We start from the raw sequence: 26,366 nt of genomic DNA, 5'->3' as shown, positions 1-26,366 counted from the left end.
GTTGGCTGTTTTCAGCCGTTTTCGGCCGAATTCGGCCACACTCGCATCGGTCCCTGTGAGAAAACAACCCTAGGGCCCTCGGGGGGCCAAAAAATCACAGAAAAACGGAGCTTACCGGCGGCGGCGCTCTCGGGTGCGGCGGCTCTCCGACGAGGTTCGTGTTTTGGTGATTCGGCTCCAGTCAACATGTAGAGAAAAGAATGGTGATCACGGTGATATAAAAATTGCATCAAACGGAGGCCGGAAAAGGCCTCATCGGAGGCAAAAACCGAGAGGGGGCGCGGCGGCGCCGCTAGCCTTCGGCCGCGTATTCCGGCCGTTTGGCCGGGATTTTAGCTCCGATTTGGCCACAAGAGGAATCAGCATGGAAAAACGAGTCGGGGGTATGAAATTTACCTCGATCGGCGGTCGAAAATTTCCCCGGCGCGGCGGCGGGTGGCGGCGGTCGGCTTCTGGTTTGTCTTCTCCGGCGAGCGGCAGGCGGCTAGGGTTTGTGGTCTGGTGTGGGGGTTCTATTTATAACCCCTTGCCTTTTGATCTCAGCCGTTCATTTTGTTTTAATCTGGGCCGTTCGTTTTTGATTGAATCTGGGCCGTCCGTGCGATTGCATCTGGGCCGTCCGATCGCGTGATTGATCTGGACCGTCCGATCGCACCCACGCAGATCGCCAACGTGGCCCCTTTTCGAAGCGACGTGGTCTTGCCACGTGGCAGGCCCCGGTTGGCCGGGACTGCTGACCGGGCCTGCTGACGTGGCTGCCGACGTGGCCCCCCCTTTTTTTTTTTTCTCCTCCTTCTCGGTCCGGGCGCTACAGGTAGTCATGTCATTTAGACTTTCTAATGCACCTGCTACATTTATGCGATTGATGACTGATTTTTTGTGGCCTTTCATTAATCAATTTGTCATTGTGTATCTTGATGACATTCTCATCTACAGCTAAACTTGGGAGGAACACTTAGATCATCTGAGGAAAGTATTTGAATTATTACAGAAATATGAACTCCGCCTTAATAAGAATAAGTGTGAGTTTGGGCAAAGATCATTATTATACCTTGAATTTGTGGTGGATAATGGTGAACTGCAAATCGACTCAGGAAAATTGAAGGGTATTAAAGAATGGCCATGATTAACGAATGTTACTAAAGTTCGAAGTTTTATGGGAGCTTGTCACTATATTAGAAAATTTATTCAAAATTTTCTATGATAGTTGTTTCCCTACATGAGCTAACAAAGGCAAATCGTCGATTCGAGTGGACTCAGAAACATGATGACACATTTCATCTTTTTAAAAAAAAAGATATGCGAGACACCTGTTTTAGTTCTACCAAGTCTACAAAAGCCCTTTAAACTTGAGGCTAATGGATCTGAATATGTGATGGATGTTGTTCTGATGCAAAAAGGAAAAGTTATTGCTTACTATTCTGAATGGTTTCAAAGGTCTCAAAAGAACTACCCAACTTATGATAAGGAGTTGTTTGCCCTACACCAAGCCATAAAACATTGATGTGTGTATCTTTTGGGTAAAGAACGGTAGTTTACACTAATCATTGACCTCTTCAATATCTTTAAACACAGTTTAAATTACAACAAGCTCGTCACATGAAATGGATGACCTACCTTCAACAATTTAACTTAGTAATCAAGTACAAAAAGGGAGTTTAGAATAAATTGGCTGATATGCTATCTTGGCCACCGATAACAACACTTTGTTTGTCTGTTGTGATGGAGATTCAGCCAAGTGTACATGAAAAATATGTCAACATATACGACCATGATCTAGATTTTTCTGATATAGTGACTATGGTGAAAATGGAGAAACCATCTGAGTTTACATTGCGAGATGGATTACTCTACAAAGGATCACAATTATGTGTTTCAAGAAAAGCAAATCATATACAATGGATATGAGAAGCTCATACTTCAAAAGTAGCAGGACACTTTAGAGTAAACAAGACTGTACAAAATCTTCAATGTTATGTCTACTGGCCCCAGATACAATAAGATGTAAAACATTTTGTTAAAGCATATGTACTATGTAACACTTTAAAGTCATCAAATAAAAAGATTGGACATTACACACTATTACCAATTCCAAGTACACCATGAAAAAATATTTCTATAGATTTTATGGGAGGTCTACTAACTACTAAACGAGGATATAACTACCTATATGTAGTAGTAGATAGATTTTTTAGATGACAATACTAATACCATGCAAGAAGACCATCACGCGAGAAGAAACATTGAAACTTTTTTCAGACATGTCTGAACATATTTTGGGTTACCAAGCTCTACTGTTTCAGATCGAGATAGTCGTTTTTTTGGAAGCTTCTGGAGATCTTTATGGTCTATGATGGATACGAAGTTGAACAGAAGTACAACTTTTTATCTTCAAACTGATGGTCAAAATAAAGTTGTCAACCGGACTATCGTATATCTTCTGCGAGGTTATAATGCTCGACATCTTAAAACTTGGGATGAGAGCTTACCATATCTGCAATTTATATTTAACTGAACTATTCATACCTCTATTAATAAGTCACCATTTGAAGTTTGTCTTTGCTACTTACCACAAAGTCTATTTAACATTAAATTTACTCTTGAGTCAACATCAAAAGAAGTGCAAGATAAGAACGGTTCAGAGAAGGCTCAAAAGTTCTTAAAATATATTTGACGGGTCCATGGTGAAGTAGAAAATCCGTTGCAAAAAGCTTAGCAAAAATACAAAGCTAGACATGATCAACATAGAGTAAAAGGTGAATTCCAAATGGGAGATCTAGTATGGTTACATTTGAGAAAAGAGAGCTTAAAAGGAGAAGGCAATAAGTTAAAGCCTATTCGTTATGGTTCTTTCAAGATACTTAAAAAAATTAGTGATAATACATGTCAATTAGAGTTACCTAGTTATGCGGAAATATACTCTGCGATCAATGTTAAAAATCTAAAACTTTTTCGAACCATCAATGTTGGATGACGAACCTGGAGAATTTATACCTTCAGTTGAGGATTTGCACGCCGATAATGAGACCCCGTTACTGGAAAATACTATTCTTGAAATGAAAGTCACATAAACTCGTAGGAAAACACGATAAGCATTTCGTGTTGGAAACAAAGGACAAAAACCTAGTGTATCAAAGTGGTTCACTAAAAAAATGGGGGAATCTATGTTTCTCACTCTCAAATTTTAAGATCCAATAGGAGTTGGATTCCTTTAAAGAAATGGGAGTAATGATTATGGGTGATATTTTATTATTATTATTATTATTATTGTTATTATTGTTTTAATTATTTTAATAATTTTCATTTTTATCATTCTCTTTTTTATCTAATTAAAAATAAATAAATAATTTTAATTAATTTAATAAAAATATGAGAGGATATTAATTTATATATTATTTTTAGGATTTACTTATTTTAGTTTCTTTCCTATTTTTGTAGTCTCCTCAAATCTATAAAAAAGGATTCCTTGTAAGAATTAGGCAGAGAAAAACGAAAATTATCTTTTCTTCTTCAAAGATAAACTTTCTCTCAATTTTCCATTGACATCTGTTTGAGAGTTGTCAAGTTCTATCACTCTCATTCAGATCACTACTTTACAATGAAATTTGAATACTCATATTTAATGTATTCAAAATTTTTTACCAACCAATTCTTTCTCGTTAACTAAACTTACAATTTTAATTTCAATAAAATTTTTAATTAAGAAAGTTATTAAATAACTAATAGTATAGCAAGAGATAAAAATTTTAATTAGAAAACTAACACAATTGCAATTTTTTTTTAAATTTCAATAAAACTTTTGTAAAGGTCCGGAACGTAAATAAAAATAATAAAGTCATAAATTAAATGCGAAAACGAAATAATAGAGTTAAGGTTTACATTCCTTATATAATAATTTAAAATGGCCAATAGGGTTACGAGAATGTTCATTCTTAAAAGAGCAAACGAAAATCAAAGAAATAAACGAAAAGTAAATCATTAAGCATCCTAGGATGATCTTTACTAGTTTTTTAAGGGAGTTCGGGTGGTGAACTATTCACAACCTTCTTGTTGATCAAGATTTGGATCTTGGTCCAAATTGATCTGAAATAGTTAATGAATGGGTGAGTTACACTAGCCTAGTAAGAATATCATATTAATCACAAATATGAAAAACTGAAGATTGGTAAAAATAAAAAAAAAATAACCAATGAAGCTCTTAATTTATTGTAAATTCATTTACTATGAAGAAAGTCATTTATTCTACATTTGTGTAACAAGTCTCTTCCAACAATAATTTATGAAAACTCGTATTTATGCACAATTACTTATCACATAGAAGATAACAAGAAACGATTATTTTACATTTTTACTCGCCTACCGGTACCCCTAGAGGCCCATAGGGATGTGCTTCTACTCCTGAATCCAATATCTAATTAAACAGTTAACCAGTCGTCCCCATACCCCATCCAGTATGGGCGCCAAACATGCTACCACCTCGATATCTTGTCTGCTATGAGAGTGAACCATATCTCCTAAACATTCCTGGTAAAGGACTTCCCAGCCCCGTCGAACTAAGGTAACATTCACAATAGGGTTTCCTATGTACCAGCCCTGTCCATCTTTTTCCAGGTACCTAGTAAGTTTTTTTTATACAGATTTTCATAATAATCAACCATATAATAACTATATATCATTTTATACTCACCGTTTACTTAAACAATAATATAGTTTCACACCGTCAAATAACCAATGACCGGGATACCAGCACGTAATGCAGGGAAAAAAATAACAAAATAACCAAAAAAATCTTTAAAATCATCAATTGAGTTACGCACAGTATAATAGTAAACAAATATAGACAATATAGAAAAATAAACAGGAAATCAAAACGACTGTGAACTAATCGATTTCAGCTCGTGACCTGTAAATATTTTTAGAGTTCTCTAATTTTTCATAAAAACATACAATTATTAATTATTAAGCTCCAATTTATCGTAACGGAGAAAAAGGTGAGGGATCCTTACCTAAATTAGTGTCTGAAATACTGAACTTTCTACTACGCCTACTGGCGGTCTCAGGGTTTCCTAAATTATCTCTGCAGAATATAAAACACTTTATGTACCTAAAAATACCATAGGAATCCAAAATTGGTAAAAAAAATTCTTTTCAGCTAATTTAGGGGTTCTGGCACGGCGGCACCATGGTGTTTTGGCGATAGCACCATTATCCGCGACGGCAATTTGTCTTGACCTGACAGTTTTTTGGGCTGACTTTGATCGATTCCGGCCGACTTTATATCTATCCTTGCAAAAAAATACGTTAGGGGATCTCGGTTGGTAAAAAATAAATCAGAAAACGAAGACCTACCGACAGTGAAGTTTTTCAGGTGCAGCATGCCGACTCACCTTCGCGACTAGGAGTTTTTCTTCGATCAATCTGTAGAAAATAAAACGATAAATACAACGGTGAAAAAATCGCATGAAATGGAAAACGGGAAAGGGTTCATTGGAGGAGGTTGAAGGTTTTGCCTGCGGCGGTGCCATCAGACTTTGCACGCAATTTTCAGCTCACTTGACGTTCTTTTTACTCCAATTTGATAATGGAGGTGCTCAGAATCAAATTTCGAGCGAATAAAAAGATTTTTACCTGTTTTGGAGGTCGGAGGTGACTCTGGTGCAGCGGCAATCGGCGGTCGACTCCTTTCTCCAGCGACTGGTTCTTCTTCTCCAGCGGGAGGCTGGGGCCTAGGGTTTGAATTCAGTGTGATGCGAAATATTTATATGCATCTTGTGTTAATCTAGACCGTTCATCGCGTTTGATCTCGACTATCCGATCGCATTTAAATGAAAAATAAATCTGGGTCGTTCGATCACAGAGCACGCGGATTGCCCATGTGGCATCGACGTCAACGTACCTTGTCATGCAGCGTGCTTTAGTTCATCGGCGTGGCTGACTGGGCAGTCCTACGTGACAAAAATTTTTTTATTTGCACTCTGACTCCTAGTTTTTAAATTTTTTTTTTTAAATATCCTCCAAACTCAAATTTTTACCCATTTTTCTAAAATTATTTTTAATTTTATCTCTAACCTATTTTTTTCATAAATTCAACAAAAAAAATTAATTTAAAAATAATTTTTTATATATTTAAAATGTTAAAATTAATCTCGAGCCAAATTTCAGACCCGGGTATTATACTTTTAGTTAGAGAACTAGTTCCTTGAATTACAAAATATAAATTTTTTAATTAGATAGTTAATGTATACAATTACAATAAATTATTTTAGTTTTTTTATAGTTTTAATTAGATGATATGTAGTAGAAGTTTAAATTAGAATTATTAAAAAAAATTAATTAAACAATTTTAACTTTGTCGAACTAAAAGATAGAGTTAATTATGAATCCGTTATTATTTAAGCTCTTACCGACATTATTTATCCATTATTATTAATAGCAAGCTTGTTCTGTTAAAATTTAATATATCACCTAACAACCACATAATTAAATTAACTTGTCTACGTAGAGACATTACATTCTCATATCCCATAAAATTATTTTATCATAATTTTTGTTCTCAAAATTCTTACTTTTTTTTTAACAAATTTGAGATTTGAGAGACATTATCGAAATTTTTTAATTCGATTCACTTATTTATTCCTAATGATTTCTTTTAATTCTTTGATTATTATTTTGTTGGTTTACATTTATGCCCCTTATATAAAACATTGTGCATATATGTTTAGGCATAAAAGACCTATGTCATGACCCTTCCCTTGGTATCATGCCTTGAACATCAGTAAGGCTACTATACTTTGCCTTATGAGGATGCCACATGTCTACAAATATATACCCTTTTGTGTTTGAAAAAAAAAATATTATGCTTATCCTAAAATAGGTAATCTAACCCCAACATGATTAGATTAGACACCAAGTTATAATACTATCAAGATTCTGTAGAATAATCATCGTCAATTAATTAAGGAAACTATCAAAGACATTATTAACTAACATTTCGGATGACTCACACCAATTGCCTTTTAAAATTATAGGTATAAAAGTTAGATAATTATTTCTTGGGAGTTAGCGAAATCTAGTGATCATATAAAATCAGTAGAAATTTAAATTTGCCAACATGTCAAATTAGGCTATTTCTCTCAAACTTTAATTAAAGTTTATCATGTATTCCCATAGCCAAGCCTTATAAGTACCCTAAGATCATAGAAAGTTTTTTTCTTTTTTCTTATCCTAAAATCCCTAAATTTATCTCTCTACTTCTTTATACTATATGTTCTTTATTCACTCACCTAACCTTTGAAGAGTTTAGATCCCTCGTCTTTCTTTTACTCTATGTTTTTGTTGCTCATTTTTTAGCTTGTCATTTATGGCTACCATGTTTAGTTTAGTTATGTTCTTTTTAGTTTAAACATGTGGTTTGCTCTTGTTTATTTATTAGTTTTATTGTGATATTGATACAATTGTGTAAATATTTTTTGGTGGCTTTATAAATCTTTTATCCCTGAAAAAAACAAACAAACAACAAAGAAATGTCGAATAAAGTTTTAAACTATCATGTATAGACATTTGTATGAAGAACTTTTATTGTTTGTGATGATTCACTTGTGCTTATTAGTTTTGTTATAATGTTGATTTACCAGAAAAACTAAGTATGTAGCTATAAGAAAATAGAAAAGTATTAACAACACTATTGATATAGCAATAATATATTATATAATTTGTTTATTCTCTATGTATTATAAAAAAAATTATAAATTGATTTTTGGTATTATATTCTTAAATACATTTGATATATGTTAAATTCTATATAGAATAAAATAATATTAAATTAGATATCTTTAGATAAATTAATCAAAATTGATCATACCACTCGATATAAACAATATTGGTCGATGTATACCAATATAATAAATCTTTAAAACTGGCATATGCCAATATAACACTACTAAATTTTTGGTATGGTTGTATAGAATATTGATTTTGTTAGAGAGTTGTTTTGCTCGATAGATGCTATTTAGATATTTGACATACATTTGAGCTATAGAAAACCTCCTGATAGGCTAATATGGCCTTTAAACAAAATGGAATTTACTCCATGAAATCAAGATATAAAATGGCATGGATATAGGAAGTTTTAAGCCACTAAAATTTCACTACTACTTATTCCTTACTTAATTCGAAGAAGATTTAGTATGTTAATGCACTATAAATGATGAAGCACCCAATATGGAGATTGGTAATGAACATATTCCCATTGAGAATTAGGTTGAGTTAGAAAAGTATGATAATGGATCAGGAATGCCTTCTGCTTAGAGAATGTGAGGAATATAGTGATAATCTCTTTACGTTATGTGTATACAAAAGAGATAAGGAAACTTTGCTCACTTCATCTTAATACTATCCTAGAGTTAGCTCTTATTATTGGTGTATGGATTAGTCATTTACTATTGCTTTTCACTTTTGGACTTGATTTTTATATATTCTGTGGGGCATCTAGTGGAGATGTAATTAATGGGTTCATCACTAGCATTGGATTCCAACACCATTCTTGATAAATAAAGTCCAATTTAGCATAAATGAGCTAGAGTTGGCAAAGAGTATAGATTCTTCTCTCCTTAAAGTCAGTTGACCCAATGTCGTTATTCTTTATTCATGGGTTTTATTTATTGCAAGCATACATTAGTTTAAATGGAATGTATTTGTTGGAAAAAATGAGTGAGCTAGTCTTTGTGTGGTGTAGAAAAATATTACTTGTAGGATTGTTTTTATTAGTTCAATTCTTTATATTTCTTTATCTGTAAAGTATATTGAATTTACATAAATACTTATAATAGAGTAGTTATTAATACGAATAACAGAGAGAAAAAAAGAGCACTTTTGCTGGTGCTTATCTAGTCGAAATAATAAGGACTTCATACCAAGATCGATTGATGTTGTAGAAGGTTTAACGATTTGATATGGCCTATACCTGACAATCAATTCAGTCTTTTTAGTTTAATGGCGGAAGGAGATTTCCACCGTATTGTGCACATTCTTACTTTATTAGTGTATTTACACTCGAATATTTGTATGATCGTTGATAATTTACATAATTTATCTCATCTATTAACTATTCTTTTTATTTCTTCAATTCTTAGGGATTGGAATTTGGTAGCTGGTACTTTACCAAACAAAACTTTTTGTAATCTGGATGGTTACTTCATTGTATGGGAACCTCCTATTTTTTTGTTCCTCTTTGATTATAGGATTCATCTTTTCTTTCTTAGTCGAATAATATTTCAGCTTTTTTGTTTTTTTTTTTTAAATACCACTTGTATATATAATAACTATAATTTTTACAAACGAATTTAGGATCCAACTTTATAATCATTAAATGCAAATGAATTGATGTGCGGAAAAAATAGAAAATAAATTAAAAATTAAAAAAATATATATTAAAAAAAAAAACAAGCATCAAAATACTCCAATAATATTAATTCTGATTTCTGTAATTAAAAATTTTTAAAAAATAAAATTTGAAGTGTAAAGCTAAGGTTGTTGTGTACTCCTGTTGAACACCTAATAATTTTTGTGAAGACCAGGCTGCCCAACAAAAAGTGTCTCTGTCTCTTTCCCTTTCCATGGCTTCCCCCTCTTCCTTTTCGACTTATCCAACTCCCATAATTAATATTAAGAAAACGATACTACCTACACACCTACCCATTCCACACTCATATATATATATATATATATTATATTCATCAATATTTCCTACTAATTATTAATTAACCTCATAATCACAGTCCATGCACCTTCGTTAATTTGTTCATGATCACCATACGTACCCCCCTTCATTTATAACACAGGAATTACTAAATCTTATTCTTCCAGATGCTTATATGATTTCCAAGGTACGTATATGCTACGTTTAACACATGTAAGCATTTAACTCATTATCCCGTAACTTGTGATGGTAAAATATCAACCACCTCCGCTCAGAGTACAGCCTTCTATACACTCTCTCTATATATATACACACATATACGGTTTCTTAAAAGAACAAGATTTTAAACTGCAACAATAATAATATCAGTGCAATATGCACCTGATATAGGGGAGGTCATGCTACCTAATCTCTCTCTCTTTCTCATATAGAATAGGATAATGCAAGCAAGCCGAGAAAGAATCAAAAACCAAAACACAAAAAGACGAAAAGTGATTAGAAAGAAAATATATCATAATCAAAAGAGGAGAAGAAAAGGGAGGATCTCTATTTTCACTACAAACTTACATTCCCAAAGTTCCCTGTCCCTCACAGAAAATGCAAAATCATTATATAGACATAGAAAGAGCGATATATATAATTTTAATAATCAAGTATCAACATAATTACTATAAAAATTTTCATGACAAAAAAATAATAATTCAGAGGATCTCTCTTTTCTTGAACTTCCGTCGTGTTGCTTTTCTTTTTCTCTCTCTCCTTTACGGCATAAAGAGCTTGTCGCCGCATTTGCACCGCCAGGCCTCCGGGTAGTACTCCTGCAGCGTGCTAAAACCGGGTTGAATCGGCACGTGAACCGGGTTACAAGGACAGCACCTACCGCACTTGGATCTGCACGAGGGTGGTGAAGAACCCGGCCCCCCCAGCTTCCTATCAGTCAGGACTCTCTTCAACCAGGTCGACCCACCTCCTGTCTCACTCTCTTCCTTCTGCTGGAACCTAGTATCTGCAAAAAGAGGCTACAGAGTGAAGACAACGAAAGTTAAGAATTGTACTGAATGAGGGGAGTTGTATGTGCATACCGAGTTGGGAGAGGGTAATAGAGGAGGCGGAGGCCAAGCCAAAGAAGAGGCAAGTGAGGGCAATCAATGTCGATAGACGGTGGCGCACTACGCCCATAGCCAAGCTGGAGGCGCGCACGTTAGCAGAGTTTATGTGTAGTATGTTTATAGGGAAGGAGTAATAAAAGGAAAAGATGGAGAGGTAGGGAGGAAGTGTATTATTGTTGCAGGGGGTGAGGAAGAGTCTCAAGTCAAAAGAGACATAGAGGGAGGGAGGGAGGGAAGGAAGGAAGAGAAGAAAGAGAAAAAGAAGGAGCGAGGTTTTTGTTTTATTGTTTGGCCAAAGGAAGAGGGTGGGACCCACGAGGCCCTGAATGATTGTGATAGATAGAAAGAGGGAGCATTGGAGATATATGCTAAATTTACAAAATTGACATTTCATTATTACAAGTGGCACACCTTTTCCATTATATATATATATATACATACACATATGTATATTAATGAAATTCATTTATTTTCTTCTAAATAAATTAATATAAATATATATATATTTCTTAATTCAATGATTATTTTATTGTAGATGAAAGAAGTGATCTAAGAAATTAATTAATTTCATTTATCTGGGGAAGGAAAATTCAAAAGAAAATTTAGAATACATACTATACATGTGCTGTATTAAGTTTGGACCAATTAGAATACTGATTTTTGGTCACATATTAATTTCTATATCAATATACATATATAATAAATAATACCAAAACAATTTCAGGTAGTATTTTTTGTTTTTTTATTTATATATTAATATTTATTATATTATATATAATACAGAAATAAAATTTTAAATATTATCTACTTAAATCTAAAATATAAAAATATATTCTAGTTTTTACGATCACAAATCATACACTCTATAATATTTAAATATAAAAATAATTTTCATAGCATATACAATAATAATTTATTTAAATACAAAAATAAATTTTAATTTTTAATTAACTATAACTTATATGTTGTAATTAATTTTTAAACTTGTGTATAATACGGAATAAAAACCTACTATACATAAACATAAAACCAAAACTCAACACATTTTAATATCTCTTTTTTCTTTAAATAATTTTATATTTAATATATATAAATTTATTTTTAAATAGAAAAATAATTAATGTGATAATATTGGTAAGAGTTATATACTAATTCAATATAATAAATTTTGATATGATAGTATACAATAATTAATTATTTAGAGTATTTTAAATATAAAAATAAAATGTAATTACGATCATATTTTTATGTAATTATTTTTAATTGATTAGAATTATATTATTTAAATTATTATCACATATTCTTTTCTTATATTTAATTCATTCTGCAGATTTTTATCAAAATTGACACAAGGTATTTTTAAAATTATTAATTATAAATTAAATAAAAATAAAAGGATTAAAGAAAACTTATTCCTTTTATATATATATATATATTAGAAAAATTCAGGATTATACATTTGCATATATAACTTGATGTAAAGAAGGCAGATATTATTATGTTGAAAGGAGGCAGAAAAGAGAGGATGAGATTGAGAGAGAAGAGAGGTGAATGTAAAATTTCCAAAAGAGGAGGGTGTTCAGGAAGCTGGAAGCAGCACACGTGTGGGTGCATACGTGTGGGTTGGCTGTCTCGTACTGAACCAACATCTAACTCGACCCACCCATCGTCTACCACCACCACCATTATTGAACATGGTGGCCTGACCATCAGAGTATTCATTCAGCAGTACAAGTTTCAGTATTCCCTCATAAATTTAGGTGGGACCCACGCAGACAGTGGGCCACGATGGGCTGAACACTTGTGTGTGTGTGTGTGTGTATATATATATATGTATGTATGTTCTTTTGCTTTTTGACAAGTACCCAATTACTTTTGTACTGTCATTTCTTTTGTGGTAAAAAAAAACAAGAGATACTGAAATGATATTTGACTTCGGGCAAGTGCGAGCTTGAGGCTTTCAGCTGGCTTCCATGGGAATTTCCATACAAGTAATGGCTTCAGCCTCCTGTTCGACCAAGATTAAGGGGACCTCTCGGTTTTCTTCTTATAAGGCAAACCAACGAGGTTGTAAATTAATCATACAAATCATTCCGACCCATACTCTTTATCTAAAGTGACTGTAAATTTGCATTCAGAAATTCAACTGGGATAATTATTTTGAATATAAGAAATTACTAGAAGATATATAGCTGTTAGCTAAGGTGATATCTATTTAACTAAACCATACATGATACTATTTGATAGAAATTTGATTATGAGTTGTATACCAAAACTTCATATATAATGTCTGATTGTATGTCTAATGACAATGAACACATAAAAATAGTCACTAGCTTCTATTAGGCACACAACTAGACATTGTATAAAACCAACTACCTCCATGGTTTGTAAAAATTAATAATTGACTTATAATATTTAATTCAGTGATATTAATGACTCAAAATTAAATTGATGTATTGATGAGAATGCAATTATAAAAGTAATTCTAATAAATCATGACGTATTTTAATAATCGAATAAAATAAATATTTTTTAAAACTACAGTGATGAAATTAAAATTAGTTATAATAAGTCATGATGCATTTAAACGAAAAAAACATTACATACCAATTATATTCACTCAGTTGGTGATCAATTAAGGTAAATTTAAAATATGTGTATTCAAATTAGCAAATTTCTCTTCTCGTAAACATTATTTATCAAGTCGTTAGTAAATACATTTATTATTAATTGATAACCACCTTCACCCATCAATTTTCTTTCAAATTTAACATCATCATTCGGCATCGATTATGAGAATGCAAACAAATATTTTAAATAAAAGAAGTTTCATTAGTCAATGGGATCATTTAAAAATTGAGAACAAAAAATTTACTTAAGGAGATAACTCCTTAGATAGTAGGATAAGGAATCAAATTCTCTAATAGGTAATATCTCTAATGGGAGTACAAAATATTTTTAGAGTAATAGAATAATGAAATAAGCCTATTATTATCTCTAAAGCACTAGCTAGTAGATTTGAGAGAGCTTCTTTATCACTTAATCAAGTTACATTATGTGAGCGTATAAGAAAGAATGAGCAACCTCTATACGTATGTAGTAAACATGTCAACAAGTCAAATAATTTGCAGAGGACGATGATATGCCTGCTTGTAGAATGGATGCAAGAAATAATGTATATCATGACTCAAAAGCATTGAAAAGACTATAGAGAAGAACTCAAAAGCAAATTTCATTGCAGTTCTAAATGAGACATGAAGTTTGTAAAATAAGAGACTTATATTAAAATCAAAACTTGTTTGGTGAAACTATATAAAATTATCCAAATATGACCTTTATGACCTCAAATATGATATAAATTTGTTTTTTACTCGTGAGCTAATAAATGAACCTATTTATATAAAATTTAAACTATTATAACTCAAACAATATGATAAAATAAAATATCCATTAAAATACTATAACTACAAATTAAACACTAATAAAATTTTATTAAACAATAAATTTATTATTTGCTAAAAAAATTTCCTCATCATTGACAAAAGGAGTAAAAAAACGACTCTATGTACTTGAATAAAAACTTTTCATATTTTCAAAGGCATAAAAGATTGTCTTTTTACATAATTCATTGATAATCAAATATCAAAAAGTTCAAGTGTTAGTCTCCTTAAAATAATAAAAAAATGAGTTATTTAAATTATAACATTCTATATAGATCTCTTAACAGTGAATAAATAAAATGAACGAGTAACTTTAACAACAACTACTAATAAGATAAAAAAATTAATTTATTGGTCGACATGTAGTATAACTTCATAAAACGAATCTCTTTATTTGAGTTTATCATATCTATTCTTCTAACAAACATGAACCATAAATCTTAGGGTAGTCATTATACTAACATTTAATGCAATTAAATACTTCACTGTGAAATAATATATTGCATAATACTCTATGTGATTGGTGATATTAATGTTTTAACTAATAAATCTTATAAATTATGTTTATGTCTCATTATTACAATATCATTATAATATGATTTTTTTCTTATAGTTTAATAAACATTTGTTGTTACGAGTTTGTGACAAAATAGTAAAAGATAATAATTTCTATTTTTTAATGAATATAATCATTATAACGTCTTTTAAGTAAATTATTATAATAATATCTCTTATATATATAATATTTTTTAAAAGAACAAAACTTAAGAATTTGTATTTTATTATTTATTAAAACATATAAATTAATTATTTTCTTATGTATTTTGATATCTAAAAATATTTTAACAAAATATACATAGAAAAAATGTAATAAAAAATAATTAATTTATATATATATATATATATTTTAGTAAAGAATGATGTAAAAAAAAAAAAAAAGAAATATTGGCGGAAGACTTGTATTTATAACTATAACATTAGCAAAGTGGCTTAGGATTTACTTAGAAAATGGGAAGACATGTTGCTCTTATGGGTCCATAATTTATTAAAAGATCAAATGTGAAAATAATATTATGTTTATAGTTAAATTGTGGAATTGATTAATCAAGTAATTTTATTTATTTATTTATTTATGATTAATTAAACAATGTCTTTTAAAGAAAATTGCGGTAGAAAGTGGGCTTTGAGGGTGGGTTTGGTAAAGCCGAAAAGGGCCAAGCTAGCAGTTCTGTAGAGTGGGCCTCATAGGTCTGTGTAAGCATGAGGTTCAACAGTGACCCTACCACCCATCGCACCAGTAGGTTATTATTATTTTTGTTGTCTAATTACTGGTAGTAATATTTTAACGTTTAAGTAATTTGTTATGAATTGAATAATGACGATTTAAAATTTGATAATTATATGAAATACAGTTGACAAAATAATTACATTTAAATTAACGCAGCAGTTGACAATTTTGGGTCCCCTCTCTTGTTAGTTTAGCTCAATTATTATCTTCTCTTCTCTTCTCTTTTTATACTTTCTAATCGTTAGGTAAATACACTAATCCAATCCCATCAATTATGCCTAAACCTAATTATGATCTCATTAATTATAAACAAAATTAGAATTCTAATCAAAATTCCCACTCTATTTTCTTTTTTCAGAAAATAAAAAAATCAACAACAAACAAAGAGTTCAGAAAAAAAAAAAAAAAAAAAAAAGACAATACGTCAGAGTTATTTAAATTAATTAAAAATAAGAAAAAATGCTGGAGGGATGCGCCTGGCTTTTAAACCCTTTCTTTTCTCACAAAACAGCTAAAGGGAGCATGTTGGTCAACTACAAAAAGTCTGTTTCAAACATTATATTATATATCTATTTCTCCAAAATTAAGAAAGTAGTTTATTGTGTTTAAATTTTAAAAATAATAATAAAATGAGTAAGATGAGGGCAAAAGATTTTGAAGCTGTTGCTTGTTGCGAAATGGGGAGCAAAAGAAAAGACAGTGGTATGAATTGGGGAAAAAAAAAAAAACAAAAGAAACCTTAATCGCAGCAAGTAAAACTTAATTGTGCCTTAATTTTCGCGTTATAATGACATATTAGCAAAATGTCTATTCAATTAATCTTAATTAATTTGTTAATTAAACCAAAAGGTTAAAGTAAAATCAGAAATGAGGTGGTAATTTTAATACATAATTAGGCCATAATAAGCACGGACAATCCTCTTACGTGGCAGCCTAGGGTGCAGCGCAGCTCCTCAAATTAAAAACCTTACACCCTCAAACCCACACACACACACAAACACTCCCCTCTCTCCTCTCTTTTCCTCTCTCTTTCACTCTTCTCCTTCTCTCTCACTCAATCTCTGCCCTCGATTTTCCCTTTCCAAATCTGCCCTCCGAATCTCTTACTTTTTACCGGAAAGTGGAAAGCTTTGCCATTGCTGCTGCGTCGGGAACTCCGGTGAGCCTGTCGCCGGAATCTCACCCAAGATGGACGCCGGGGTGACGTCATTCAGGTCGATACTCGACAAACCCCTCAACCAACTCACCGAAGAAGACATTTCTCAGCTCACCCGTGAAGATTGCCGCAAATTCCTCAAAGAAAAAGGTTTCTTTTCCCCTCTTTTCTCTTTCGCTTATCATTTCCTTTTTCTAGCTTTCCATTTTTGTCCTCTCTCTTCTTCCATATTTTCCGGCACCTGCAACCCTGGAGACTCCAGTTAGTAAAGTGCGCTTACTACAATAATAATAATAATATGTAGTCTACCTCTAACCAGGGTGTGTTTTTTCTTTTTTTTTTTTTTTATTAATTACTCCTTTGATTGCATTTATTTACTACTAAAAAATACTCTTGAAAATGGCGGCTCACCTGACACGTGTCGTCACAGGAATGCGTAGACCATCTTGGAACAAATCGCAGGCGATCCAGCAAGTTATTTCCCTTAAGGCTCTCCTCGAAACCACCGATGATTCCGGTGCCGGAGCTCTTCGTAAGATCCTCGTTTCTCCCCCAGAAACGACTCCTCGCGTGAGTACATACGTATATATACTATTTTCGTCTTTGTCTCTGTATATATGCAAACTTCCTTGTTTGGTTCTTGAGAAATCTCTGAAAAGTAAAGTTTCTATTCTGTCTCTCTCTTTTCTTTTTCTTTTTGGCACTTGTGCATTTGTTTTAGTTATTTCAGAGCTACTAATAAGTTTTAGGTTTTGGCATGACCACCTTAATAATGGTTTATGTAATTTTTTAGTTGTTAAAGATAATCAAAGTTGTATATGTAGGTAACTTCATCTCCAGTTGATTCAGTGAAGGAGTTGGGTGCTGGAGCCCAAATTTCCCCGCCTGCGGACGAGAATGGTCCTTACCGGCGAAAAAGTCCTCAGAAATCTGCAGAGTTGGGTTGCAGGCCAGTAGGTGAAGCAGATACCAAAACCTCATCTCCCAGGTTTGTTTCCTTACTCTCGTTTTGCTTTTATATGGCTAATTGCTAGGGTTAATAAGGAAGTGATTGATTAGTGGCAATGATGGAGGGGTTTATTTGAATCAGTATTTTGTTTTGGTATTTGGCACTATATTGTAATTCTGAAAATAACTACTCATATTTGCTGATGATTGGAAGGATATTGCTAAATGAAAATGCTAGGGAAGTTATTAGAAAATCATTTACGAGAGAATCGGTCCTGAAATGGTTATTAAAGGGTGCCATGATTGTTTCAAGTTTCTGAAATGACATCTTGGACTTTATGGCATCCTCTTCAAAGTATTTTGCTCCCTCTTCTAGTATAAATTTTTTTTTACTGATAGAAAATGGTAGCTCTTTAAAGGGGAAGAGTTATCAATATATATAATTTATCTTTATGTCAGGAAGGAATTGAAGGCTACTTGTTTATGGGACTCTAATCATATAAAATAAAATGACACATGCTCCTTAAGCTCATCTATGCTCCTCGGAGTGTATAGGAAAGTGGTCTTTATGGTAAAAGAAGAATGATCTGTGCCCTTTACTTCTTCTAGGGCAAAATCTACTCTCACATTACTTGCTAGTGTAGGCAGGAAATGAAATCTTCTGAGAGCAGATGCTTTCATTTTTTGCTGATGAGTTTTGGCAGAAGATGATGTAATACGCTCCAATTATGGGTGTCCACTGAGGATTGATGCCCATATTAAGCCATATGTCACAATAGATGTCCTCAATTTTGAAACACTGGACAAGAATTCACTTTCTTTGTCAGTTGAATCATATAAATGTGTTGGACTTTAGTGTGTTGTTTCTTTGCCTTAAAAGAGCTATGCTTAAGTATTACTGATTTACCTAAAAGATATTATGAGGGAAGATGGGGCATATTTCATCTGCGTTAGATGTACCCATTTTTCTACTGCTATGCAAGCATTAGACATAATATACTTGAAAACATGGCTTCAGAAGTCCAGGAGAAGCAAATGCGCTGGTTGGGCAGATGACCATTTTTTACTGTGGCAAGGTGAATGTGTATGATGGAGTGCCCCCTGATAAGGTAATACACATTTCTTTCTTTCAATTCCTCAAGATGACAGTACTAGCATTGCCTTCAAATGCATATGTGAAATGGGTTTGCAGGCACAAGCAATCATGCACCTTGCCGCAAGTCCGCTAGATTTCCCTCAAGATGACGCCATTGGTGGGAATACAGTACCTAGGTCCTTTCCGTGCCATTTGCAGATGAGTGACAAACACGCCTTTGTTCCTCCCAGTGCAGTTATCTCTCAGACAATGCAAACAGGTACAATTTTGGGCAGAAGCATCCACCTCTTACCCTAGAAAATTGCGAATTTAACATGTCACCTACAAAATTTTTGTTCTGACGATTATATAAACTGTACTAGGGATAGCTCTACAGCTATGGTTTATTGAACGAGAAGAAGATCCAGTGCATGGATCTAGAGGTCTTCATAGTTCACATTCTCCTATTTATGCTTATACAGTAGCAATTTTTTTGTTTGAAATACGGTCGTTAAATGATCCAATCTGAAAAAAATAGCATTCTTTATATCCTCTAGGTAGTTATTTTCTGAAATATACATCTAATATATAGCTCGCATTTCCTCTGTATCATATGATGAATTATGTCCACTGAATGCAGAATGGATGAGAACAGGTGTTATTTTGATCTTTCCCTGAATCTTTGTTTCCGAAGTAATATGTAAATTTTTATTTTTATTTTACATCCACTAATAGCGTTTGCTCAAGAGTGACATGACTTTCTTTTGCTGCTGGGATCAAGGCATTTCCAATAGTCTAACATAGTTAACAGTATTCACAATGTCAAAAGTTTCTCTCTGCAATTTGTTGCTTTTGAGATTTGTAATGGTTAGAAACCAGTTATGATTTGCATTTACAGAGAAGGTTCTGGAATACCCTCAGCAACACCGGGAGAAGGGAAATAACACTCGTGAGCCTGGTACAGTTTATATACCCTTTTCATTGAATAGACTAAATTATGCAATTCCTAAATGATAGTACAGGCACCCAGCTCTCTCAGGGAGTTACGGGTCATATTAATTGTTAGAATAACATAATGGTTGTTGTTGTTCCAATTACCTGGAAGTGACAATATTCCTTGGTATTTTATTTATAGAAACAAATACTCAAACTTCGGAAACTTTTATAAAGTATTGTAGGGTTCTCTTTTTTTTTTTTTGTTTATTGCATCAAAATATATTATTAAGGTCACTGTACCGGAACTCTATTACATCCCCTAAGGCTGAGGTATGCACTTGATTGTTACTTTAGATCCACCACAACCACATGGTACTGAATATAAAGATCTCTAGTGCTTGTATGGACATAAAATGGTTACTGCATGATGATAATCACAGTATCATACAGAATCTGAATCTGATGAATGCTGGAAATTGATCCTGCTTTCTTGTGAGTTCATTATTGGGGAAGCATTTAAATGTGTTCCCATACTTCTAAAGGAATAAAATAAGGCTTAAGTTACTACATCAAAGATCATTTAGGCAATACAGCTTTGTTTCAGACATAGATGGATTAAAAAAATGGGCCAAAAAAGAAAATAAGAAACATTTACTGTGAAGTAATTATCATCATGTGCTCAAATGCTGTACTTTCCCCTGTATTTCTAGTGCTTACAAGAGATAGCTTTATGCTTTTTCCATATCAAATATGGCATACAACTGCTAACCCCAGACAAGTGTCTTCATCATCACCACCAGTTAGCCATTCCAGTTTTGCAGTTACCAACTTTGAAATTAACTCCTCTGCCCTTTCAATGCTGAAGTTATGTGGGAAAATTCTAAAACTAGCAGGCTATTTTGCTTGCCATAGTGATATTTGTCAACCATGTCTAAATTTTACCTTTCTGAGAAATTAAGATGTGCCAGTTGATGTGACTGTAATTATGTATATATGTCCGATTAAATTGGAATATTTTTCCTTCAAGCAAAGTAGGAAGAATATTGTTTGTTCTTTCTTTTAACACTGGTTGGTTTTTCTTAAGATTTAGAAGGTCAAGCAAACAGAAAGGTGTTATTGCAGAGATACCTCGAAAAGCGGAAGGACAGGTATGAAAAGTGACTAATATATCATCTAATTGATGTTTAATTTCTTCCAAGCTGCTAAACTCATCCCATTTTTCTCCTTTTTAACTAAATTATAATCCTATCAGGGGGAGATTTTTTAAGGTTAAAAAGAGTACAGGAGTAACTTCCTCCGGGTTGGAGATGTATTTGAGTCATCAAGTGAGGCCAAATACCTCAACTGGACAATCAAGTGGGAGTGGCACAAACTCTCCACCCCAACCTGGATTGCCACACATCTCACATAGCTCAGCTGACAACCAGATAAAACATGGCAGCTTGTCTGTTGATCTTAACGACGAAGGTACAATGTAAAGTTCTTTCCTCGGTATGAGTCATGACTTTTTGTTTTTCAACCGACTGGTAAGAGATATACATGACAACTGGGATTTTTGTTTTATTTTGTCTGCCAGCATATACGTGTATATATCCTGTTCAATCTTGGTTTCTTTAAGAAAAATATTATTAAACTCTGGCTGCATGTATGCTTCTTCTATTGAACTTAGGTCTGGAATTATCACTTTGGCTTTTGATGTTGAGTATATCAAATAAAATGTTTATTTTCTATTTTTTTCTTGTGAAGATTATTTATATGAAGGATGTAAACTCTGCCCTCTAATTCCTACTGGTTGTCCTGTATATATATTAAATTTTTACTACTTTTCTGGGTGCTTTGCAGAAATCTAAAATAATGACTATCAAGATGCTTTAATGATCGAGTAGGGTACTGGAATTGACTAGAGAGCTTGCTGTTACAAACCATCCAAGTACGGAACTTAACAGAAGGATATAGAAGTTATGCCTTCCTGGTGAATTGATTGGGCTGCTCTATGACATATAAGCTCTGGTTGGGGATCCTTATGAGATAACTCACTTTCTGAGTGGTGTGAGTATTTGGCACTCACCAAATTTTGCAACTTTGTGTAGTGTAGTGCCATCCACGGGAATTTTTTGGTTCTGACATTAAGAGTTTTTGGCACGAGATAAAGAGGCGAATGGAGACATTTTCTACGTGTAACATGTAAATGTAGTATTGCCTTTAGCTATATGCTATTTTAGGTCATGATGGAAGCTGAAGCAGTTATGTTCTTGTGATGGGTTGAGAATATAACATGAGTTCTCCCCCTACATAACTTGAATGTGTTGCAGTATTGGGAACCAATGGATCTGATTTGGTGTTGGTTACCTAATTTACGAACAACAGAAGGATGGTAAGATGATAATTAATGAAAATAATAGGAACCATTAATTGCTTATTTTTTATTCATGATTAAAAATCAACATAAATTGGTGATCCCATAATTATTGACTTATTTGCAAATCCAGATTGATGGGTATTTTCAATGCCAGCATTGTAGGGTACATAGTTTTTATCTTCTTTCTCTCTTTTTGGTAGAGGAATAACAGAGGCTACTTATTCATATATGCTATGGTCAGTGCATAAGAAGTTCTGTTTTTGATCAAGTTTGAATATTTATTAATTAGATAATATATATACACTAAATATAATATAATTAAAATAATGGAGAAAACAGATAACAATGGTGAATGGTTTTAGAACTATTTTTTTTATTAATTAAAAGCAAAAAAATCCATTCAAAGGAGGAGGAAAAATACAAGTAGGAAAATAGAGGGCTTGTAGGTAAGTGGACTTGCTCGTTGGGAAGACGCCGCCAAGCGTGATATTATACCGCTGAAGGGCCAGACACCACAGAATAACTGGAGGAAATCTAATCGTCCACGCGGCAATCGGTAACCAATAACCAAATCGAGCTTCGTTTATAGTCTTTGCCATTTTTTGTGTGTGTGTGTGTGTATATATATAACCCCGAAGGTGAGTAGAGCCATGTTTACAGTATCGAGAAGGGATTAGAACTTTAAAAGCCCATGGCTATCGAGGTGAGTTCTTCAACCTTTTTATGATTCGTTAATTAATTTGTTGTGACTTTTGAAAAATAAATTATTTGCTGAAGATTTGAATTGAATTTCAAAGCAGGCATGGTTTATGGATGAGAGCAATGAAGACCAAAGGCTCCCTCACCACCGCCACCCGAAAGAGTTCGTCTCCTTGGACCACCTCGCTGGTTCTCTCTCTCTCTCTCTCTCTCTCTCTCTCTCTCTCTCTCTCTCTCTCTCCGTATATCATATGTATGTGTATAAATAAACGCGCGTGTATATATGTCTTTTGAAGTGTTGAGTAACCAAGTAAATGCGTATGCAGAGCTAGGAGTGTTATACTGGCATTTGAATCCAGACAACTACGAAAACGATGAGGAATTGCGCAAGATCAGAGAAGCCAGGGGATACAATTACATGGTAATCAGATTTGTTTTCATATCCTTTCACTTTTTTTTTAGTACTTCTCACTTGCGCCTCTATATGTTCATTTTCTTGTACAAAAGTGAATCAACCGATTTTTAATCAAGACTGTAACGGGTACTATCAAATTAGCCGATGAATATAATGAATTTGTCATCCTCTTGGTATCAGGACTAATTTGGGACATGATTGAATTGTAACCATCTAGTTTATTTACGGTTTGCATTACAATCCATCAATGGGTGCGTTGCTTAACATGATATCACTAATTCCAGAGGGCTCACGGTTAGCTTAGCTATGTTGATCATTTCTCTCCCTCTAAATTGAGGGAGGAAGTTCATTGTACAGGTTCTATCCTGCTGAGTTGCTATCCAGAATCTCCAAGGCTGTGTCTGTAAAATCAACTTTGTTTGCATACTTCAGTTGAAAATCTTGTTTACTTCAATTAGGAGAAAATCTTGTTTATTTCAGTCAGTAGAAAGATGAAAATTTTATTTGGAAAAATAATGAAAACTGATATTATAGGAAATTTTAAGTGAAAGGATACATTTAATCAATTTTAAGTTCTATTTGAATTCTTTAGAATGCTAACTTTATCATTTGAAATAAAAATTTTATTGGTTAAATTAAGTATAGATCTATGCATGAACTTCACAAATGAAGTTCGTTTGTTTCATTAATAGCCTGAGGTGTTCTTTTGATCTTGGGACTGTATATCACTGGAACAAAAATCACAGACAGATTGAAAAAGAAAACAGTGCTTATTCATTTTCTTTCGTTCTTATAGATTGTTCTGAAATAATTAAAGCATCGACATTGGGGAGTACAAGGAGGAACTGCAGTGTCATTTCCTGTTCTGGCCTTTTCTTTGGGTTCTTTTTTTATTTTTCTTTTGGGTAAAGTACCTTTATATCTGGGGTAAAAAATGAAGGCTTAGTGTCATTATTCAAGGAAGACTTCATCTGCCTGTGGAAGAAAAAGGTCAGATTGTAGAACAGAAATTGGAATTTACTTTTCTAGGGTTCATTAGCATAGAAAGGTGGGTGCAAATTTAGAGGATTGAGATTTTTCTCAAATTTACACTCTGTACATTTTTTGTTTTCTTTACCATTCCATACAAGAAAAACATCAATTATGAAGCTCCTGATGGTTGTGTGAATGTGTTGAAGGACTTGCTTGATTTATGTCCAGAGAAAGTTGCTAATTACGAAGAGAAGTTGAAGAACTTTTATACAGAGCACATACATGCAGATGAAGAAATACGCTACTGCTTGGAAGGAAGTGGATATTTTGATGTTCGAGACAAGAACGATCGTTGGATTCGGATAGGGTTGAAACCGGGTGATCTTATTGTTCTGCCTGCTGGGATCTACCACAGGTTTACTCTTGACACTAGCAACTATGTTAAGGTAAGGAAGCTCTAAGATATGACAAATTTTACTTGGTTTTAGTGCTGAGAAAGTGATGGGAGGAATGTTAAGATAGTTTCTATTTATCAACATGTGAATAATAAATAAGAAAATTTTCTATTAACTTGAACTTTCAGGATATTCATTCACAAGCTACTATTTGACATGGTATCATATTTATAAATCTAGCGTTCAAATTTTAGCTGTCATCTCACAATATTAATTGATTGTAATATAAAGTATCTGATCGGTGCATAACCAACCTAATAGACTTAAAAACGTGAGTAGAAACGATAATATAAATAATAAATGAATAATTTTCTAACAGTTTTAAGTTTTCGAGTTAGTGGGTCTTACAATATATTATTTGGTAACACTGTTGATTTATAATTATGGTTTCCAGCTGATGAGGTTGTTTGTGGGAGAACCAGTCTGGACTGCTTATAACCGGCCGCAAGAAAATCATCCAGCGAGGAAGCAGTACGTCAAGGGTGTAGCAGAGAAGTTCTCAGTGGCAGTTGAAGCTCACTAAGGCTATAAGAATCTTGTCAGTTTGTTAATTATGTATTTGGACATACTGATATGTATTATTACTCAGACAGAACTTAAATTTCTTACACGGCAGAAACTTTTTACCAATTTACAACAGAACAATATCAGTGAAGGTCTAGTAAGCATTCGCCTAGAATCTAATATTCGTGCCAGAGGATCTTCTAATACCTGAAATCTAAGAGTTAATTGGACGTGAATAAAACACTTATTCAGGAAGGTTTTGTATACAACCATTCATATACATATATATATATACTTATTGTGAGAAATTTCCTTTACCATTTGCTTTTCTCAGTTTAAAATCCATTATTATTTTTTGATCTATCTGAGTTATATATTTTTAAATTTTATTAAATTCACCCTTTAACTAAACAGTTGTTTATTAATTGTTAAATTTTAGAATATATAACTGATGACATGTTAAAATTATGATGAAAAAAATTTTATATGACATGAATGTCACTTGGCACCCATATTTAATATATATACATATATTTACTTTTAATTTTTAAAAATGAAAATTACCATTTCCTATTCTTTTTTCTCTCTCTCATCATCTTCCATTCTTTTTTTTTTTTCTCTACAATTCATCATAATTTTGAAAAAAATTATTTTCATTTTGCTCCTCTCTATAATCCTTCTTCTCTCTCTCTCTCTCTCCCCTAGGCAACAGAGTGGGCGAGCATTTTTGAGTTTGAATGAAGCATCAGGAGTAGCATGTAAGAGAGAGGATCGTTAATTTCATGAGATGAGTGATTGGGCGAGTCAACAAAGGATGGAAAAAGGAGGGTCATTGGGATTGTGGTCGTGGGAGGACAGGCGATGGTGGTGGCCCTAAATTGTGTGGTGGAAGATTTCGTCTTCTGTTTCGTGGGGATTCATGGAGAAATGAATTTTACTTTGTAATTTTAATTTTAATTTCGAAAATTATGATGAATTGTAGAAGAAAATAGGATGATAATTATGATGTGCGTGTGAGCAGGCAATGTAAATTTTTATTCTAAAAACCCAAAATAACTTGTCAAGCTTTTTTTACTGGTAAGTCCCTGTTTTTTTCTTCTTTTTTTTTTTTAAAAAAAAAAATTATCAAGTTTGATATTTCAAATTTTTATAGAATTCAGCGTGAAGAGTTGGGAATCACTAAATCTAAAAAACACTTAATCGATAAGGTGTTACATTTGCAACATGTAGCAAATGAAGTGACAACTGCATCAAATTAGAAAACTTAAAACTTTCATCTGACTTCCCCGAATTCTCTCTTTTTTTTTTTT

At 32.9% G+C, this 26,366-nt stretch overlaps 3 protein-coding genes across 7 annotated transcripts; 2 read left to right on the top strand and 1 right to left on the bottom strand.

Moving 5' to 3' along the window:
- Nucleotides 1–10,189: 10,189 nt before the first annotated feature.
- LOC110815847 (EPIDERMAL PATTERNING FACTOR-like protein 4) lies at nucleotides 10,190–11,051 on the bottom strand. Its single transcript, XM_022043804.2, has 2 exons — nucleotides 10,780–11,051; nucleotides 10,190–10,703 (listed from the first exon to the last, which is right to left on the bottom strand). Exons 1-2 carry the CDS (start codon nucleotides 10,874–10,876, stop codon nucleotides 10,459–10,461), a joined length of 342 nt encoding a protein of 113 aa, XP_021899496.2. The 5' UTR covers nucleotides 10,877–11,051; the 3' UTR covers nucleotides 10,190–10,458.
- Nucleotides 11,052–16,515: 5,464 nt separating this feature from the next.
- On the top strand, nucleotides 16,516–22,071 carry LOC110815819 (protein TIFY 4B). Of its 5 annotated transcripts, none has more exons than XM_088215212.1 (9): nucleotides 16,516–16,843; nucleotides 17,124–17,263; nucleotides 17,518–17,681; nucleotides 18,663–18,750; nucleotides 18,834–18,996; nucleotides 19,615–19,674; nucleotides 20,737–20,800; nucleotides 20,905–21,126; nucleotides 21,495–22,071. In XM_088215212.1, the coding sequence occupies exons 1-9, from the start codon at nucleotides 16,726–16,728 to the stop codon at nucleotides 21,505–21,507; spliced, it is 1,032 nt and encodes a 343-aa protein (XP_088071338.1). In that variant the 5' UTR covers nucleotides 16,516–16,725; the 3' UTR covers nucleotides 21,508–22,071. The 5 variants fall into 5 exon arrangements, with proteins under 5 accessions (XP_088071338.1, XP_088071340.1, XP_021899468.1 ...); XM_088215214.1 differs by having other exon boundaries at nucleotides 16,517–16,843; nucleotides 18,660–18,750; nucleotides 20,905–21,119; XM_022043776.2 differs by having other exon boundaries at nucleotides 16,517–16,843; nucleotides 18,660–18,750.
- A 397-nt stretch (nucleotides 22,072–22,468) lies between these two features.
- Nucleotides 22,469–25,182, top strand: ARD4 (RmlC-like cupins superfamily protein). Its single transcript, XM_022043779.2, has 5 exons — nucleotides 22,469–22,714; nucleotides 22,812–22,899; nucleotides 23,037–23,131; nucleotides 24,304–24,543; nucleotides 24,947–25,182. The coding sequence occupies exons 1-5, from the start codon at nucleotides 22,703–22,705 to the stop codon at nucleotides 25,073–25,075; spliced, it is 564 nt and encodes a 187-aa protein (XP_021899471.1). The 5' UTR covers nucleotides 22,469–22,702; the 3' UTR covers nucleotides 25,076–25,182.
- Nucleotides 25,183–26,366: the final 1,184 nt, after the last annotated feature.

Source organism: Carica papaya, chromosome 3 (genome assembly GCF_054855325.1).
Source record: "Carica papaya isolate Zhongbai chromosome 3, ASM5485532v1, whole genome shotgun sequence".
Lineage (NCBI taxonomy): Eukaryota > Viridiplantae > Streptophyta > Magnoliopsida > Brassicales > Caricaceae > Carica > Carica papaya.
This window is presented reverse-complemented; position numbering and strand designations above follow the sequence as displayed.

Excerpts from the sequence above, each read along its gene's own strand:
- LOC110815847 (XM_022043804.2), bottom strand. The coding sequence starts at position 10,876 with ATGGGCGTAGTGCGCCACCGTCTATCGACATTGATTGCCCTCACTTGC. Across the intron at positions 10,704-10,779 it reads TATTACCCTCTCCCAACTCG|ATACTAGGTTCCAGCAGAAG; the intron begins GTATGCACATAC and ends CTCTTTTTGCAG.
- LOC110815819 (XM_022043776.2), top strand. The coding sequence starts at position 16,726 with ATGGACGCCGGGGTGACGTCATTCAGGTCGATACTCGACAAACCCCTC. Across the intron at positions 18,751-18,833 it reads ATGGAGTGCCCCCTGATAAG|GCACAAGCAATCATGCACCT; the intron begins GTAATACACATT and ends ATGGGTTTGCAG. Across the intron at positions 20,801-20,904 it reads CTCGAAAAGCGGAAGGACAG|GGGGAGATTTTTTAAGGTTA; the intron begins GTATGAAAAGTG and ends TAATCCTATCAG.
- ARD4 (XM_022043779.2), top strand. Across the intron at positions 23,132-24,303 it reads CCAGGGGATACAATTACATG|GACTTGCTTGATTTATGTCC; the intron begins GTAATCAGATTT and ends AATGTGTTGAAG. Across the intron at positions 24,544-24,946 it reads ACACTAGCAACTATGTTAAG|CTGATGAGGTTGTTTGTGGG; the intron begins GTAAGGAAGCTC and ends TATGGTTTCCAG.